The sequence below is a fragment of the Pteronotus mesoamericanus genome, unplaced genomic scaffold (assembly GCF_021234165.1).
Source record: "Pteronotus mesoamericanus isolate MK-2021 breed Mesoamerican mustached bat unplaced genomic scaffold, CSHL_Meso_final scaffold_54, whole genome shotgun sequence".
Lineage (NCBI taxonomy): Eukaryota > Metazoa > Chordata > Mammalia > Chiroptera > Mormoopidae > Pteronotus > Pteronotus mesoamericanus.
The window spans coordinates 18,188,458-18,207,931 of record NW_026555321.1 but is presented as its reverse complement, the minus strand read 5'-3'; the positions used below and the strand labels follow the sequence as shown (position 1 = coordinate 18,207,931).

Here is a 19,474-nt window from a genome sequence, read left to right as displayed (position 1 = left end):
GGCAAATTCTATTTATAGAACCTAGGTATTAATTCATGTTGTAATCTAGACATTGCTCCATCAGTAGTAATATTAAAGAGACAAATTCACAGAGAATCCTATTTTAAATACTGAATTTATTTTCTTTTACAAATTTACCAGTAATCAGGTACTTCTAGGCTAAGGCTTACTTGCTTTTCATAATTTTTAAAAAACACCGAAATTACACACCAGTAGCAGGTCCTACAAAATAGGAGGAAGAAAAGATGATGCCATCTATAATTGAGTAATTTTAATTATCAAACCGATACAATTGTTTAGGAAATATACAGAATTTCTCCTCAAAAATACTGCTGAACTGTAACAGAAAACTGCCATTGCACAAAATACGTGAAGCATAAGCCTGAAAATATTCAGTGGAATGTCATTCAGCTGTTTCAATCAATAAAATGCTTCTCAATGGCTTTTGCAGAGGTACGTATATTTTCAACAGGCATAATTCCCTGCGTTCCAACAGAACTGACAGTCGGGGGAGAACACAGGAGGCAGGAATCTCAGGAGCGAGTAATAGAGGGTAGAGGGTGGCACAAGGAGAGAATCCCAAAGAACTGCAGAATTTCACCTTGTGCACTCGGCTAAGTACTGAGCAACATGTGTATATAAGAACACCACCTGAGACCAGTGAAAAGAACTATCCAAAATAGTTAAAGTAGTTGTTTCTCAGCTGTTTTTCCTTTATCACTCTGACCCAAGACCTTTCTAAAAAAATTTTCCCCTCAATTGCCTCAATGAAATTTTAATATCATTGTGTACCTAACGTATGTAATTTTGGCTGTATGGAGGGCCACAAATCATTGTAACATGTAAGATTTTTCATCTTGCACACCCCAAAAAGGAATTTTTTGCTCGACTGGAGGTGCTATCACGCCAAATGAGAATGTATGGATTACAGGGAACAGGGTCTTGTTCCCACAAGCTAGGCTGGAAAAACTCATCATTCCTAGAGCACTGGGTAGAGTACTATGGAAAAACTAACTCAGTAGTAGACAATAACTAGCCTATTTTAAAATTAAATAACATAACATTTAGAGTAGGAACAAAAGTTTAAAAATGTGGATAACTCTTACAAAGACATAAAAGGATATACATAGTGAAATTATTAAATACACTGAGAAATTAAAAATTACCAAATACATGGAGAGATATAATTTGTTCATGGATCTGAAGGCTCAATATTGTTAAGATATTAATTTTTGCCAACACAATCTATAGATCAACACAATCTCAGTTTCATTTCTTCCCTAGAAACTGATAAGCTGATTGATTCTAAAATTCAGAGGTAAACACAAAGGACCAAGAATAGCCAAAACAATTTTGAAAAAGAAAAAAAGCTAGTGATTTCAGGATTTACAGTATCATAAGTCTGGTATTGGCATTATGCTAGACAAATGCATCAATGGAATATAACAAGAGTCTATAAATAGATCCTCACATATATGGACAACTGACTTTTGATAAAGATGCAAAGGCAATTCAATGAGAAAAGGAGTATAGCCTTTTAAATAAGTATTTTAATAACTGAATATATCATATCATATTACAAATGAACTGACATATACCTTGCACCATATACAAATATTAACTCAAAAAAGATTACATATCTAAATGTGGTATTTAAAACTACAACACTTCTAAAAGATTCAAGAAAAATCTACGTGACATTGAGAGAGATTTTTTTTTAGGTACAACACCAAACCAAGATCCATAAAGGAATGTGATAAATTGGGCATCATCAAAATTTAAAACTTCTGCTTTTCAAAAACAACTCTTAAGAGGAGGAAAACACAGCCACAGACTGAGGACTTATATCCAGAATATGTAAAGAGCTCTCAAAACTCAAGAAAACAATCTCCAGTAAGAAAAAGATACTAGCAGAAACACCTAAGAAGACATTTCACAAGAGAAGATAACTCAAATTGCTAAGAAGCACATGAAAAGATGCCCAACACCATTAGTATCATAGAAATGCAAGTGAAAACCACAACAAAATACACTGTGAGATTCACATCTCTTAAGAGTGTTTAAGATGAGAAAAGACTGAACATACCAAATAGGATGTAGAAAACCTGGTATTCTCATATTCTGTTGGTAGGAATATATAGTGGATGGTACAACCCTTTTGGAAACAGTTGCAGTGTCTTAAAAAGTTAAACATACACGTACCATATGGTCAGACCGTTTCACCACTAGATAATTACTCAAGAAAAAGGAAAACATATGTTCATACAAAAACTTGTATAAAATGCTCACAGTAGCTTTGTTTGTAATAGATGAAAAAGGGAAACAACTCAAATATCTATCTATTGGTAGGATAGTAGGAAAATGAATTGTGCATATTGATACAATAGAATACCACTGAGGTTACGTGTGCTCTGTGAAACAGGAAGGGATAAACTATCAATACATGCCACAACATCAATGAATCTCAAAATAATTATGGCTTGAAAAAAGCTAGACAAAAGGAGGACATACTGTATAATTACATTTTTTAAAACTATAGAAAATACAAATTAATCTATAATGACATAAAGCAGATGAGAAGTTAAGGGCAATTAAGACCTACCTATCAGATTATTTAATAACTTCAGCTCAGTCTGAAACTTAGGACATAATTTGTGACAATTTTTCCTATACTATACGACTATCATTTTTATTTATATATAACAATATCATCAGGATTATTTCTTAGTATACAAGATACTTGATTCCTAGAAAAAATCCAATTGTTTGCCCAACATTAACTTATATATACATGTCCACTAATGTTGCTTCAAACAAAAAACAGAGAGGACATTTAGTCTATTTAGGAAGTTGATAATATATTTAATAATCATAATAAATACAAACATTCTAAAATTTCTCCTTATGCACTGAAGCAGAATTTTTGTTTCTTGGTGAAAACAAACCATTTATTACCAATTAGCCAGATTAATTTACTTAATGAGGGCTAAGAAGGGACCTGGTTAAATAAATTATGTTATAAACACATAATCTAAAACTGTGTGGCTATAAAGAATGAGTAAGCTCTCTCTATATTAATATGGAGGACAAGTTCCCAAAATATGTTGGTGATGAAAAAAGGAGATGCAAAACACATATATGCTAAGGAAGAAACTATACATGAATGGAATATAAAAATGAGTCACCATCAGTTTTCAGCTACAACAGCAGCTGGTTTCAAACTCATAGATACAAACAGAATGGTGGTTGCCACAGGGGAAAGCAGGCGGGGATAGGAGAATGAGGGAAAAGGGGGTCAAGTACAAGGTGACCAAAGGAGACTAGACTTCATGTGGGAAGCACACAATAAGAGTATACAGATGCTGTACTATAAAGTTGTACACCAAAATTTATATATTTGTTATTATCCAATGTTGCTCCAATAAATTTAATTTTTTAAAAACCCAGCTGATTTCTTTAGATAATACCTTCTGTTTCAGGACCACCACAATAGCCACTTAGTCACAATGACAGAACATGTATTCATTTATGGATCTTAGGGGAAACCTGAGCATTGGTGAAGAAACTTTTTAAAATGTGAGGTTGAAATCTAGAAGCACTGGCAAGAAGAGAGATGCCATTTCTAGACATGGAGAAACCATAGGGGAATTCTCCCTTGGAAGGAAGCTGAGTTGGTTCTCTCTTCTTTACTGCCCTTTCTATTCCATGTTACATGGAAGCCAGCGAGAAGCTGGGTAAGTGCACTTGAGAAGGGGCTGGATGGGGCTCCAATACCAATTTCTGCAGGTAGCTCAGAAGACCATATAGACACATACAGTTCAGGACAGACTGTACATAAGCTCAGGTAGCTGAGTGAAGGGGTTTTAGGAACTCAGGAACATCAACAGCTTGGTGTACTGAGAGCCAACAGAAGAGACATGTGGCCACAAGAAAGATTTGTTATTGATTAGAGCACTTCTTATTTCCATAAAAGACTAGAGAACACTGGGGAGGATGGCAGTGGGTCAAATTCAGGCAACCTGTGTAAACTTAGGGTTTACTACTTTATGTTAACTGCCAACAATATTATAATAAAAATTATCTGCCTGTGTGATGTACATATAAACATATACACAAATATGTTTACATATGCAGAGTGCTTCATCTGGAAAAGTAAAATCAACATCATTTCAATAATCCTGGGAAGTATTTATTAAAAAAAAACAAACACCACCTACTCCAAGGATATGTTCATTGATTCTGAGAAGGAAGGGAAGGGGGATGGGAGAGAGAGAAACATTGATGTCAGAGAGCAACATTGACTGGGTGCCTCCCATACACACCCCAAGTGGGGACTGAACCTGTAACCTTGGGCATGTGCCTTGATTGGGAACTGAACCCACATCCTTTTGATGTATGGGACAATTCTCAACCAACTGAACCACCTGGCCAGGGCAATCCTGGGAAGTACTTTTGAAAGTTCAGAAGATGTTAAGAATTTGGAAGACTACTTTGACAAAAGTAATCCTAAAATATTTTGAACAACAAAGTATATCTAAATTCAGAAGCCTTACTGAAATTCAGAATTAATTATTGAAATTAATTATTATTAAATTCAGTAAGTAAAATACACAAGGTAGCATTTTCAAAAATATGGTTATTGCAGGCAGGATCTGCTGACCAGCTCTTAAATCAATTCCCTTTGTGTTTAAAAAGGGTCACTCATAAAAGTCTTTCTTTGTTTTGAACACAAAAAGCAGCATTGGCTGAATTATAATTAACCCTACTTTGATACTATGTTGAATGACATTTATATCCAGCCAAAATATATGGCACTAAGGGAGGCTTGTGTATTCACTCATTTGCAACACTAAAATTTAATAGCACTTGGCATCATGAAAATTAGAATCACATTTGCATTAAAATTGAGAAAGTAGAAGTCCACAGAATGTGAATGTAACTTTTAGGAGTAAAAATCCATTTATGAATCATTATTGCTTTATGACACTATCTGGCATATCCCTCTCTAATTTACTTCATTTCCCAAATTTCTGTCAAGTCTGACATGGGTTCAAATACCTGTTCTGCTATCCTTACAGATCTTGGAGATGGTTTAACATTTCTGAGTTTCAGTTTTGTCATCTACTGGTGGAATGAAAATGTTAACCTACTCGCTTTAGAAGATTCTTTTGTGAGTTAAATCAAGTAACGTAAAAAGGTTTAGGCATCTCACTGCCTCTGAAGTAAAATTCTATAAGTAACAGCAATTTATATCACTCTGGATAGAGAAAAAACTTCTACTGGTAGAAAATAATTTTCTTATGAAGTCAGACTTTTATTCTGAAATGTTATTAACATCTTAGTTTAAATTATTTGAGCTCCACAACATGGCATTAAGTTCTAATAAATCGTAGGAAAAGAAACTTAATTATTATTATTTTTTATTTTAGTCACATCAACCTAAAAATGCAGACAAAAACTGAGCAAAAGCAGGAGGTCATGCATGGTCACTGGAATTTTTACAGTTTCCTAAATTTGAGGGGGGAAAACACCCTGAAGGCCATTAATGCAACCCCACACATTCTATAACAAAACAAAAGTGAATCTTGAAGTTAAATGGATTTGCTCAAGTAGTAAAGCTAATAAGGCTAGGACGATACAAGTACTTAGGTCTTTCAAGTTATATTTCAATTGTTTTCACTAATATATATACCACTCGGCCTCAAAACATTTTTTGACTGTTTCACCTTTCTGGTTTACTGTGCGTCTTCTACATCCAAGTGACTTTCATTTTTCCAAAAGTTTGCTATTTTAACTGTCTAAGGTAATCAATGTCCAAACAACTATTCCCTTATTCCTTCCTATGTGAATGCTGTTTTTTTCCAGATATGGAATATAATCAGTGATGACAGGCCCCTCTTCTCACCCCAGCAGATGAACCAAGTGACAAACAATGATTAATCTAAGCAAAAGCTAATCCCATTCTACCTTTGCTAGTGGAATAGTTTAGAGTGGGTTTGTAACTAATGGAACCTCAGGAGGAGTTTTGTGGAGATTCTGAAAAAGATGCTTTTGCTTGATTAAAGAAAGAAAAGAAAGGAAGTATAGGGAGAGTCCCCTTCCACTTTCTTTGTTTTTTTTGTCATGAGTACAGGATGCAAGAGTCATTTTTTTAACATGAGAAAACCAAAAGTCTCGCAGAGAAGCTCATCCAGAACTCTGACATTACCATCTTTATCAACCCCCAAATCACCTTGCTCTGGATTACATTATCATATAATCAATAAATCTGTGTGTAGTCAGGAGTCAATTATTTGTGCCTTAAAGCCACAAATGCAGGATTCCAGGATTTTCTAGCAAAATCATCTTAACCTTGCTTCTACAATAGACTTCCTTCTGAGACCAAATATTATCAAGACGTAATATTTTAAAGTAGAGTTTTGTTCAAAATCAATTAGGTATGTTACTAAAAAAATGGTATTTAATGCTTCACAGTATTCAAAACTTTAGGATATAACTGAAAAACTCATCTAAAATGATTACAAAGTAATTAACAGAATGAAAATAAATCTCAACTCTTTATTCTAAAAATTCATAAGCAATGTTTCAAAAAGTCAAATGTTATTCTCAAATATGTATTTAAATTTATTTTAGAAAAACACCATTATCACCCCCTACATAAACCTTAAAATTATTTTATTACCTATCAAGAGTCAGTGGATATTATATGATAAAACAGCATAAATTTTATTACATACATCTCTTAAAATGCCAGGTGACTCCTTATCACAGAGCACAAACACAGAAAAAGAAAAAAAGATACAATCCTGAATTAGAAGAGTTAACAAATCTTCTAATTATGACAAAACTCTGAACTACTAAGTCTCAAGAGAAAAGGCCTAAAAGCCGCCATAAAAAATTTTGTGAAAAACCCATGAATCACTGAAGGCAACCATAAGAGTCACCCTCAAGAAGGCCTAATGATTTGAAATGCCATACTAGCTTAGCTTTTAGTTCTGACCAAATTTCGCAACAAGGAACAAGCCATAAGGTGTTAAGAAATGATGGTTAAAAGTAAGTAAAGAAAGGAATCTGTAAGTACAGGCTAAAAATCATAAAAGTTAGGGAGCAGAGGGGTAACACACTACCTATAACGTACACCATAGCTTCCAAGGCCATCACAGCAAACTTATGTTCAAAAATGATTCTGAATAAAATTTTTAAAACTTAGGATAATTTAATAAACATAGGAGAAAAGCAGCATTGGCTATAATGAGGCCTATAATGATGGACAAATTAACCATCAGAGAAGTAAGATTATAGTCCAAACTTTCTCGCCAAGGTAAGATTTGTTAGTCCTACTTAAAACAAACACACACACACACCCCCCCCCAACCCACACCCACACACCCCCGCCCCCCGGGGGGTTAAACAAAGCTGTAAGCTGTTTTCCTCCTTTAGGTTTGTATTTTCTATTCTAAGAAAAGCAGATTCTCTAGGATATCTCAATTAGGTAAAGTGACCAAGCACTTCATTTAAACTAAAAAAAGTTAATCCACCTTTTAAAAAATAAGATAAATACTTTTTATATCTACTTAACATTAAGTAGTCACAGTGATGTTGTATAAAAGAATGGAAGAAAGATGAGATTTCAAGATGAGCTTTCAGGGCGGGGTTTTCTTATAATTACCAATCCTTTCTAAGTCATCTGTTTCAGTGTTGCTATAGTGACTTTGTGAATCATGACCCCCCCCCCGCACCCCTCCATAATTCAGAGGTCTATATTATGAAAAATGTACTGAAAACATGTTTAAAATAAATTTATATACATTAAATAATTTAATATTAAATTATATATTTTTGGCCTCAATTTAGTAAATTAAAGAAACTAATGGCCATAGGAAAACATACAGACAGGAAATTATCCTTATACCTACTCTTTCTAAAACTCGCCCTCATGCTAGTTCTGAATGTTAAACCACTGTATCTTTAAATTTGGAGACTTTTCCAATAATATGTCTTTCTTTACTGAGAAACTCAAACGGATGAGTCCTTATGTATAATGCTTGTCAGGATTATTTAGAAAAAGAAAATTTGATCTTATTATCAAGTTAGATATATTAAAAACTTTAAAAAAAGTCTTCTGAGTTCACAAAAAAGAACCCTCACCTGAAATGTATACAAGTAATGAACAATGAAGTGTTGAGATGTCTGCAACTTACTTTCAAATGGCATTCAGCAGAAGAGTGTGTGTGTGTGTGCGTGTGTGTGTAAAATATATACAATCTGGTAAACATGGGAAAGTAAATGTAGCAAAATGTATTCAGAGTACTTTTTCAACATTTCTGTTAAAATATTTAAAGTAAAAAGCCAGGGGAACAATGGCCCCTCACTGGCTCCTAATTTTCTTCTATTTTAGTCATTACCCTGAACACATGACAAGTCCCTTCCTTTTTTTTACCTCTAGACGCTTCTAACTTCATTTCAAACAACTGTTACAGAATTGTGTTATGTCTTTTAAACAAAAATCATAACTCTAAGAGTTTTTAAAAGGAAGCTTAAAGGCAGGTATCAGTGAATTAATTGTTTACCTGGAAGTTAACATCTTCTTTCTTAAATATTAGTGCTCGAACTTCATCAGGATCTCCATTAAATATAGCTTGCACCAGTGATGGCTAAAATATAAGAGAGTAATAAAAACATTAATCACAGCACATGGATGATTTTAAAGGTATTTCCATGTAATTTTTAAATCTAAATTTTTTCTTCCGTGTAGCAACTAAAATCACTTGGTTTTTCATATTTAGTAAAAGTTTTATAAAGTCAAATCACATGAAAATACAGTATTCACTGGGGGGTGGGGGTGAAGTAGGCCTAGTTAAAAAAAACATCAATTCAAAAATGACCAAAATTAGGCAGTACAATAGAAGTGTAAGCCTTTTGCTTATATATATGTGGTAAAAACAAAGTCTATGCCAAATACAATACCAGGGTGAAATCTCAACCTCTACTTGTGGGACACAACTTGTCAAACAAGCAGTTCCCAGTCAACACTGAGGCCCAGGAGAGAAGCCTTCTTTGAAAAGTTGTTTGTGGCATCAAAGTAACTTGCATAGGTCTGCATTACCTATATATAAAGATATAAATCTAAAGAAAGAAAGAAAAGCTGGCAACTGATGAAACCCACTACCATTCAAAGACCAAAAAATACTGTATACCTGAATAACATGAAGAGGCAAACATGTGCATGTCTAAATATAACAATTTCTCAATCAACGACACGGCCTTTCTGATATCATATTATACCAGTCAAACAAGAAGCCAATTAACAACAGCATTAAAAATAAGGTTAAGGATAAAGTCTGTTTCTTTTCCTATGAAAGTCTTGCATGTAAATATACAAAATTCATTACAGAAAAGTCTGTTCCTCAGTGTTGCTGGCAGCAATCAACCTTTCCTAAAACGTAGTTTCTCATTCTTGTTACATCAGTTTTTAAAACCACAAAATGAAAACAGAAACGTGGTTGTCATAACTACTATTCTCAAATTACTTTTTAAAGTCTTTTAAAAAGATTAAGAGAAAGCATGTAAAGTCTGAAGTGTTACCTAAACATCTGAAAAAGTAAAAATCAGAAATGTATGCATTTTATACACAATATTGCATATTTATACATCTATATTGCTTTTATTTGGGTTTTTAATGAAAGTAGTGGAAACTAACTTATGTTTATTTTTAAAAATAAAATTTACCCTGCTTCGGTAGAATACAGTAAACATAAACTCATATCTTACCAATACATTTCCAGAAGGTGGAGCATGTAGGGATTTATTTTCCTGTGGCAATTTAGAAATGAATGCAGGAGATTCATCTTCTACCTCCTCCAAAACAACAATACACACTCGACTCATTCGCTCTTCTAAAATACTAAATTCCAAGCTATGTGATAAAAGTCAGAGTTGGAAGAGCCCAAGTAGTTTTTCCTCCTCTTCTGTATGACACTTAGAATCATTCTCTGTACAGCGAAGCTGGTTTTTTAAAGTTAATAACTACTACCAGAAAAACTGAAGTTTAAAATTATGACTACATAACTAATAACTTCCTAAAACCAAGAAAATTCTGTTATTTTCTGTTGGGTTATTGCAATACTTAAATTTCACATCAACATGTCAATTAACTAAAACAGTCCAGTACAAGCTCATTTAAAAGTATCTTTCCCCTACCAAAATTTCTGTCTCACAGAAATTTACTTGCATAAAAAGATCATTGTTTTGGGTAACACCACCACACGATGCAGAATGAAATGAGAAACAACTGCGGTGGCAGAGATAATTACAGCTATACCCACTCTTGCCTGCAAGGTCATATAGTTACCAGTAGCTGGCTTGCTTATAATGGAAAATAAAAAATAAAATCTCACTATTCTGCTTCCACTTCTAATTTGTCTTCATTTCTTCAGCTTCACTGGCTTCATGCAGATACTATCCAGAAAAAACAAAACACAACAAAACAAAAAAACATCTAGAGCCCAGCTCAAATTCTTAAAATGCAGCTCAGAGGTTGACAATTCTTTCTGTGTTTGGGAAAGGGAAAAAAAAAAACAACAAAAAACAACACTCTGCATTAATAGCTAAGCTGCAGTACATTTACATTCGATGAGTCAGACCACAAGAGACAATAGGACTCTTGGTACTAGAATACAGCTTGATTAATCCAGATATTCCATATAATAGAAGAAACACAGATAGCTTTATTCCCATCGGTAGCATAAGCAAGGCAGAGCGTTCATTCTTTCTTCATCAGGCAGTTGTCTGTGGCTGCTCCAGCAAAAGGGCACAGGCACCAGGCAGAAATGGTGTTAGCGGGGAATCCTGAAGGCATCTGAGCTCAAATTACTGCTTCAGGCTTTTCATTTGAAAAAAAAGAGAGAGAGAGAGAGAGAGAAAATCCCAGTAGTTTATCATTCCAGTGTTTCCTTTGATCTCCACATGAATACAGCTTCCATTAAATAGTCTTCATTCAGAGGAAGAAACAGCAGACTATGCATCTTCTTTGAGCCAACTACTTTATTCAATCATCTGCCTCTGTGCCAATACAGTTTCCTTCCACTGTGAAAACCACTACAGTTATCCTTTTCAGAAGATTTCAGATGCTTTCCTGGTACTCAGATGATCTTGCAAAACACCACTGACACCTCCAAACGAGTAGGTCCTTAAAAAATATCTACAGAACCTCAGGATTGGCCCCACAGAAGCATTCCAACTGAGCAACAGTCTGAATAGCAAAGACTGCAGAACCGCAGGATGAAATGCCTGGTAATGCTCACATGTTACACTTACCAGAGATCTGAGCTACTGCTCGGGATGTAACTTCCTCTAGAAGCAGGAAAAAAAAAAAAAAGTGCATTTGGACTGCCCTTACAATTAGAAGGTTCATGCCAGTTCTGTGACTAATCCAGATCAAACTGAAAAATTCTGTAACTGAAAAATGAGTGCGCTTTTAACATTTTCCACTAAAAGCCACAAGGAAATCTGGTGTACTGCCTCTGCTGACTAACACTGGTTTTAGCAAGTAAACAACTCCAAACAGCTTAACCGTTTTCGTATGTTACAATATAGCAAATGTTTAACCCTATAATGGCAGCAGCATTAAGAAAATCTGAAGTGAATCTACATATGAGAATTAGAAATGAAGAATATTTTATGAGAATATAAAAACCATGAACCTAAGGTTTATTCTTACAAAGGTCATGTTATTTTCATTAGGATGCAAAGAAGTTTAAACAAAGAAATTTAAGATTTACTAGCAATTTCTAAGTTGTAGAATTTAAACAAGTCAAATTTTTAAAGGAAAAAATTCATAATGCAGAAATACTAACTCTAAAATTATATGGACAACTTAAATTTTCATCAAAGAAATTAAATAATTCTACCTTCTCATCTGGAAATGGAATAAAAGCTTAAATTTCTATTAAAACATAAATTGTTTAAAATCTCTGGTACTGAATTATTTATGTTAAAGGCAAAGGCTAACACAAAGAAAGCAAAGAATCTCCCTCCCCTGTAAAATTAATATTCCCAAATCTACAAATATGTATCAAAACCTACCAATTTATAGTTAGCTTTCTCTCTTTTTTTTTTTTTTTACGGTCAACAATGAGGCTATTTCCCAACAGAAAAATTATAAACACACACACACACACACACACACCCACCCATACCCATGGTTTCATCTTTCTTTTTTCTTCTATCAACTAGCATTTTTATTAATAAACATAATACTTATTTTGAACATTTATGATGTGCAAGGGTGCTGTACTTTGTCATTTAATACTCACACGATAACCTTGCTACATTCTATTACAGAGGAAACAAGAGACTCAAAAATTAAGTATTTTATCCAGAGTCATGGAAATTAGTAAAACTGTGTCTAATTTCAAATGCATGCTCTTTCCAATCTATTCTGCTTTCACTGAGTATATGTATATACATATTCTCAAGATCTTTGCAACCTATAACACCAGATTGTAAAAGTGATATTAAAAGACAGGTAACCTATAATGGTTGTGAAAAGTTTGGTTAATGAAGGAATATACTATTTATTGCAATAATATCCCCAAACAAGTTATTTTTATTTACTTTTAATTTTTTAATTGAATTTATTGGGGATGACACTGATTCACGAACAAGTTATTTTTAAATGGGTACTTCAGGGCTGGTCTCACCTCATGTGTTTAACCCAGTTTACTTATCAAAACATGAGCGGACAAAAAAAGCCTGCATGACATAGATAGGAATACAAGAATCTAAGAAAAACTTTTAAATATTAATCTATGAAAAACAATGTAACCCTATTATAACTCTACCAAGATACTAAAACATGCTAACAATTTACATAGTTGTATTTTAAAATATATGAAATGGTTTAAGACTAAATTAAAGACGCGCAAATATTGACATACAAATATGATGTTAACTACATCCAGATGGCTAAATCAAAAATCGCATCTTGATATTCGAAATATCTGAAATGAAACCACTATAGTAACAATATCCTATATTTTATCCTCTGGGTTCCCCCTGCCCCCTGCAAAAAAAAAAAAAAAAAAAATTTTTTATGGGCAATTTTAGCTTGTTGTGAAGTATCCAAACTATAAATGCACGTAATGAGACTTAAGAAGGCAAATCCTGCTTCTTGTTCTAGGTCAACTTCCACACTTAGGTCTTTCCCAAGCATAAAACAAGCTCCCTGAAGGCAGGGACTGTGTTATATGCGTACTGTTTCCACTCATGTTCTTCCACCTGTAAATAATTTCACTGAAATGAATTCTGTGATATCACAAGACTCTGAAAGACAGTGGCAATATTATAAAACACAATGGGGAAGATTCATACACACACAGTTTAATCAAAAAGCAGAAGAGTCGTTACATGCAAAATGAGTTTTGTACTCCTGGTAGGTGAGCAACTTGTATGTAGAAGTTAACAGGATATAAAACAATAACATTGGATAACAGCTAAAACTAAGGGCTCATGAGTCAGTCCACCTGGAGTTCAAATACTAACTCCATTATTTATTAGTTGCCTTTGGGCAAGGCTACCTAAATTTCCAGAGCCTAAATTTCTTCACACTTATAAAGTAAGAATAATAATCTCCAGAGATTTTTATCTCTAAGATATACTGTAACAGCAGTGACTGAGAATGCAGGTTTATAGCTAAACTGCTTGTTTTGTAATCTAGTTTCACACTAAGGAACATAACCCTGTTACCTCGAGCAGGTTATTTAACCTCTCTGTGAATAATTTCAACAACATCTATTAAATAACATGAATAGAATCTACTTTATAGTGTTATTCATAGTGAAAAAGATATTATTATGGATAGTTCAGTACTGAATGATATCCCCAGTGAAACCAGTGAGTGGGCTATTAACAACCTCCCTTACTGGTGAGGGGTTTCAGACTGGTGGCTGGGGATCCCATTCAGTTAGTTACTAAATCCCCACCCTTTTCAGGCCTCTTGAGAAACCGACTGCAAGAAGCTAGTCTTACTCTCCAGCAACCAGACAAGAGTTTACTACTTGTTATTGGGGGGGGAGTAAGCAGTAAACTTAGGCAAGAAGTAGGACTTACAGGTGTTTTCCATTATCCCAGATTCACTATTTTATAGTCTAAGAGAAAAGGTAAAAAGTACTGGCCCGTGATATACTATGTAATCAAAGTTAGATGATAAATATTATTTAAGTTAACAACACTGTTTTGTATCTTCTAAATAAGATAGGCCTCAAACCTCAAGGAACTCACATCTTGTAAAAGAGGTAGATGAATAAGTATTTAAGAAATTAGGAATGAAGAAAGTACTCACGATGACAAATTATTGACAAACATTGTACAAATTAAGTTCAACATTGTTTACTGCTGTTGTTTTTCAGTTGAATAGTTACGGGAATGTATTTTTTTCTTAAGGCACTTACTTTTCTAGGCCAAATTAGATTAAGTGTTTAGTAAACCAACAATTTCAACCCTGACAACTTCATAATCCTCCTCTTCTTTAATCCTATCAAAAGCTTACTCCCACTCGTCACAGAATCAAGTAATGCATGTTTAAACCTTCATTTTACTAATAAAAATTTAATGTCCTGAAAGATATCTTAGGTTCCTAATTTTGTTGCTCTGAAATTTCTTTTTTTGACACAAATTATTTCTCCTTTCTGCATAGAGATTCAACTCAAAGCTGAACTTTCCTCTTGCAAAATCTGTGAATCCACAGACTAAAATATTTTCCTCAGGATTAAGTGACTACTCTGTGCTGGGATAATCTATGAGTATTAAAAAATAAAAAGCTTGTGTTGAAACATGGTAAGGAAGTGAGTTTGAACTATGTTTCAGAAACATTTCTCATAGTTCAAGAATCCTAAACAATCATCCTGAACTATACTTCATCATCCACATACTTTAGAAAATGTCTTATGAACAGATTTAAAAGAAAACAGGGTAAAAGGCGAGGAGGGGAAATTAAGAAATAGCTGCTTTCTATGATGCTGGTCAGAATTCCTTGTGATTAGTATAGCCCTACAAAAATGTCAGTTGACCCTTGAACAACATGGGCTTGAATTGCACAAGTACACTTATTCATTGTTTTTTTCCCCAATAAATACTGTAAATGTACTTTCTATTACTTAGGATTTTCTTACTCATTTCTCTAGCTTACTTTAGTGCAAGAATACAGTATATAATAAATGTGACATATGAAATATATTTTAATTGACTGTTTGTTATCAGTAAGGCTCCTAGTCAACAGTAGGCTATTATTAGTTAAGCTACTAATAAGAGTCAAAAATTATACACAGATTTTCAACTGTTCAAGGGAGAGGGAAGGTCAGCGCCCCAACCCCACACTGTTCAAGGGTCAGCTGTATATTTAAAAGATGAATTCAAACTCCTTTTAAAGATCAGAGTTAAGTCTCTGAATGTAATGCGTTTATAACCTAGGTCATTTAAAACTATTTACCCAAAATGGCTGACAACCAGTATTACCTGAAGATCTCAAGTTGTTTGACCCAGCTGGTATGTTACAATGGTTAAATACTAAATTATTAACCCTTCCATCATTAATATTATGATATACTGCATATTGTTAACACATTATTAGGACAACATATTAATTTGTTGTGTTCTTTGTAAAGACCTACCTATATTCAGGATCCAATCTTACCATCTTCCATTCTACTAAAATATTCAGGTTTTAGGTGAGTACAAGGTATTAAAACAAACACTATATTTCTCAGGCTCCCTTGTAGCTGGGAGCCACATGACAAAATTCTGACCAGTATTTTAAGTAGAGGTGTTGTGTGGCTTTCAGAAAACTTTTTAAAGGACAAATGGGATATCCATCCTAGTTCCTAGAACAGTAGGCTCAAGAGCATCTAGGTCCTTGAGGACTATAAGACAACTGCCATGAAAGCCCTCAACTGCCTCCTTTCCAACTTTTGCATTAGAGAGAAAATAGTTTTGCTTCATTGAATCACTGCAATTTTGAGTCTCTTTTACTTGGAGAGGAAACTAACTCTATGTGGTAATCTTACTCTTCCTTTAATCTTTAATCAGTGGGTATATACCCTTCCAGCCCTGTCTTCCCACCCTCCATACTCTAGTACAGTACAGCTACTTAAGTTTTCAACAAACAGAATTACAAATACCAGCTGCAACAAGTTGTAATAGAAACAGTAACTGATAAGAAAAGAGCTTGAAAAACAATCCACTATATTATCCCAAGTAAGAGAAGGCAAATTAGAGGAAAATGGTAACAAGCATTTATCACAGTTACTCTCACTGAATTCTCTATCACCATAGGTGGGTACAATTATCCAAACTATACAGGGTAAAGAGAAACTCAGTAACACCTAGTCAATGACTCATCCACTTATCCGCATTTATTCATCACCTACTATGTGCTGGGATTTCTGCTAGGCTGAGAAAATTAAAATGATGAATAAATAGTCAATCCTTGTTCTAATAGCACTTACACGCAAATAAGTATCATATAACTGCAAACTGTGATAAACTGTAGAAGAAAAAACAACTGGAGGGGAAGGAACCAAAGGAAGGTCCGTGAGGCTAGAACAAACAATCATGAGGGACAATGGTAAATGTAGCTAGAAAAATAGGTAAGCTCAGATTATATAGGGCCCTGTAAACCAAGTTATGGAATCTGTATTTTTAATTATGTTTTTGAAAATGATTAATACTTTTTAAGCAAGGCAGTCACCAAGCTTTGCTTTAGACTGGATGTAGGACTTAGGGAGAAGAAGGTGTTCACAAACAATTCCCAGGTTTTGACTCAAACAACTAGTGCTTACTAGAGTTTAAAGCAACTTGGGCCTTCTTCAGTTTTCAAGTTTATAAAATGAGGAATACGGTTTATTATATCATATCGAAGGTCCCTCAAGCTCTAAATTGGTTTTAAATCTTAATCCAAAGTCCATTATCTTTGCACCTACCCTCATGGTTTGAAAACAAAGTGTTAACAATCCCTAAGTTGCCTAATTCTAGGTGGATGTAAAGAAGTTCCTAAAGGACAGTGACATTCGGTTCAATTCTCCTCAAACTCCACTACATTGAAATAATCTAAAACTTTTTGGCAAGAATACTTATTTTTAAAACGTTTACCAAAAGTACAATAGCAACTGACTCAACATATATTTTATATTGATATTTCCATTCTACTACACACACCATTCCAAGAGATTACACAATGTCATCTTCCCCTTCAAAGACCTTATACAACCTAATGATTTTTAAAGTGAAACCAAAAGCAAATATAAACAAGTAGGACTATATCAAACTAAAAAGCTCTGCACAGCAAGGAAAACTATCAACAAGATAACACGACAATGCATGAAATGGGAAAATATTTACAATCCATGTATCTGATCAAGGGTTATTATTAAAAATATATAAGGAATTCATACAACTCAACAGCTAAAAAAAATATACATGGGCTTCAACTGTGCAGATCCATGTATATGTAGAGTCTTTTTTCAATAAGTAAAACAATTTCCCTTCCTTCCATATCCTAGGGGTGTGCATCCATGGATTCATCAATCAACCACAGGTCTTAAACAGTACTTTTGATCTGTGATTGGGAATCCACAGCCGTGAAGGGGATTTGTTCTATGCCATTTTATACAAGGGACTTTAGCATCTGAGGATTTTGGTATCTGTGGGAGGTCCTGGAACCAATCCCCTTTGTATAACTGAGGGACGACTGTAGTTAAGTTTGGGGGGAGTCAAAAGTTATATGCAAAATTTGGACTGCTGGGGCTAACCCCCATGTTTTTCAAGGATCAACTGTAACCTGATTTCAAAAATGGAAAAAGGACCTAACTAGATACTTTTCTAAAGAAGACATAGACATGGCCAGCCAATACATACATGAAAAGGTTCTCAACATCACTAATCATTAGGGAAATGCAAAGCCAAACCACAATGAGATTTTACCTCATTATGTGTTAGGATGGCTAGTATCAAAAAGGTGATATAACAAGTACTGGCAAGGATATGAAGATAAGGGAACCCTGGAAAACAGTATTTCGATCTGCTGTTGGGAATGTACACTTACTGCTTCAAACCACAGTTGGCTGAATCCTTGAATGTGAAACCCGCAGATATTAAGGGCTGACTGTATTTATTGGGAAAAAAAGCCCCCACATATAAGTGGACCTGCACAGTTCAAACTTGTGTTGTTTAAGGATCAACTGGACTATATTTGCCACAAATGCAGTCATTGATAAGAATGCAACATATGAATTTATTAACTGGTAACGGTATATAAAGATACCTTCTAATTGTCCATCCCCTAAAATAACCAGTGGCTTTTATAAAGCTGTTCATAAACTTCACTGTTGCTATGTTTCCCCCCTCTAATTTGTTGGAGTTCCCAAAGAAACTAAGGTCTACTAGACAGAAAATATAAAATTTTACTCTTGATGATTATATTTTGGAGAAAATGATTGAAATACTAAAACATTTATAATACAAGAATAGTAGTTTAGCTACCCAAAGTGTAGATTTATAATACAAGAATAGTAGTTTAGCTACCCAAAGTGTAGGAAAGTGCCATCTAACAGATGAAAATGGTGAAACACATTTTAAAAATCAATAGTTGATGCTTCAACAACACAGGATTAGTGGTGTTGAAACCCCCATGCAGTCGAAAGTCTGAGTATAACTTTTGAGTCCTCGAAAAGTTCAGTCCTCCCCGTTGGTATCTGCAGGGTTCCAGGATTCCCCGCAGATATGAAAATCCTTGGATGCTCAAGTCCCCCATATAAAATGGCATAAACAAAGCATAGAGTCAGCTCTCTGTATTTGCAGATTTCCAACTATGGACTGAAAATGCGGTTTTGGGCCTTGACCGGTGTGGCTCAGTGGATTGAGCATCATGCCACAAACCGAAAAGTTGCCGGTTCGATTCACGATTAGGGCACATGCCTAGATTATGAGCCAGATGCCTGGTTGGGGATGTGCAAGAAGCAATCAATCAATGTTTCTCCCTCACATTGATGTCTCCCTTCCCCTCTCGCTAAAAAAATAAGTAAATAAAATCTTTTTTTAAAAAAGAAGCAGCCCTGACTGGTGTGGCTCAGTGAGATGGACGTCATACCACAAAGTGTAAGGTCACCAGTTCAACTCTCAGTCAGGGCACACACCTGGGTTGCAGGTCAGGTCCCCAGTTGGGGGCGTGCGAGAGACAACCAATCTATGTTTCTCTCACACATCCATGTTTCTCTCCCTTTCTTTCTCCCTTACTTCCCCTCTCTCTAAAAACCCATTTGTTCAAGAGTCAACTGTATATCCAAAATATTTTTATTTCAGCTTGTAATCAATAAGTTTTAAGAATATAAATACATGTGCTCAAGTTCCAAATATATTTTCTATAACTATGTCAAGTATTTTTTATTTAGATTTCATAAAATGCAGTTTGATTCCATAAAAT

At 34.4% G+C, this 19,474-nt stretch overlaps 1 protein-coding gene across 6 annotated transcripts in view; it reads right to left on the bottom strand.

The window, feature by feature from the left end:
* ANKRD28 (ankyrin repeat domain 28) overlaps positions 1-19,474 on the bottom strand; it is a 183,179-nt gene that overhangs the window by 98,569 nt on the left and 65,136 nt on the right. For 4 of the 6 annotated variants that reach the window (XM_054595438.1, XM_054595441.1, XM_054595440.1 and 1 more), the window contains one exon: positions 8,571-8,654. In XM_054595438.1, coding sequence (XP_054451413.1) covers positions 8,571-8,654 — 84 coding nt within the window. Of the gene's footprint in view, positions 1-8,570; positions 8,655-9,771; positions 11,483-19,474 lie in introns of those variants that run through there. The other 2 variants (XM_054595437.1, XM_054595443.1) reach the window with 2 other exon arrangements.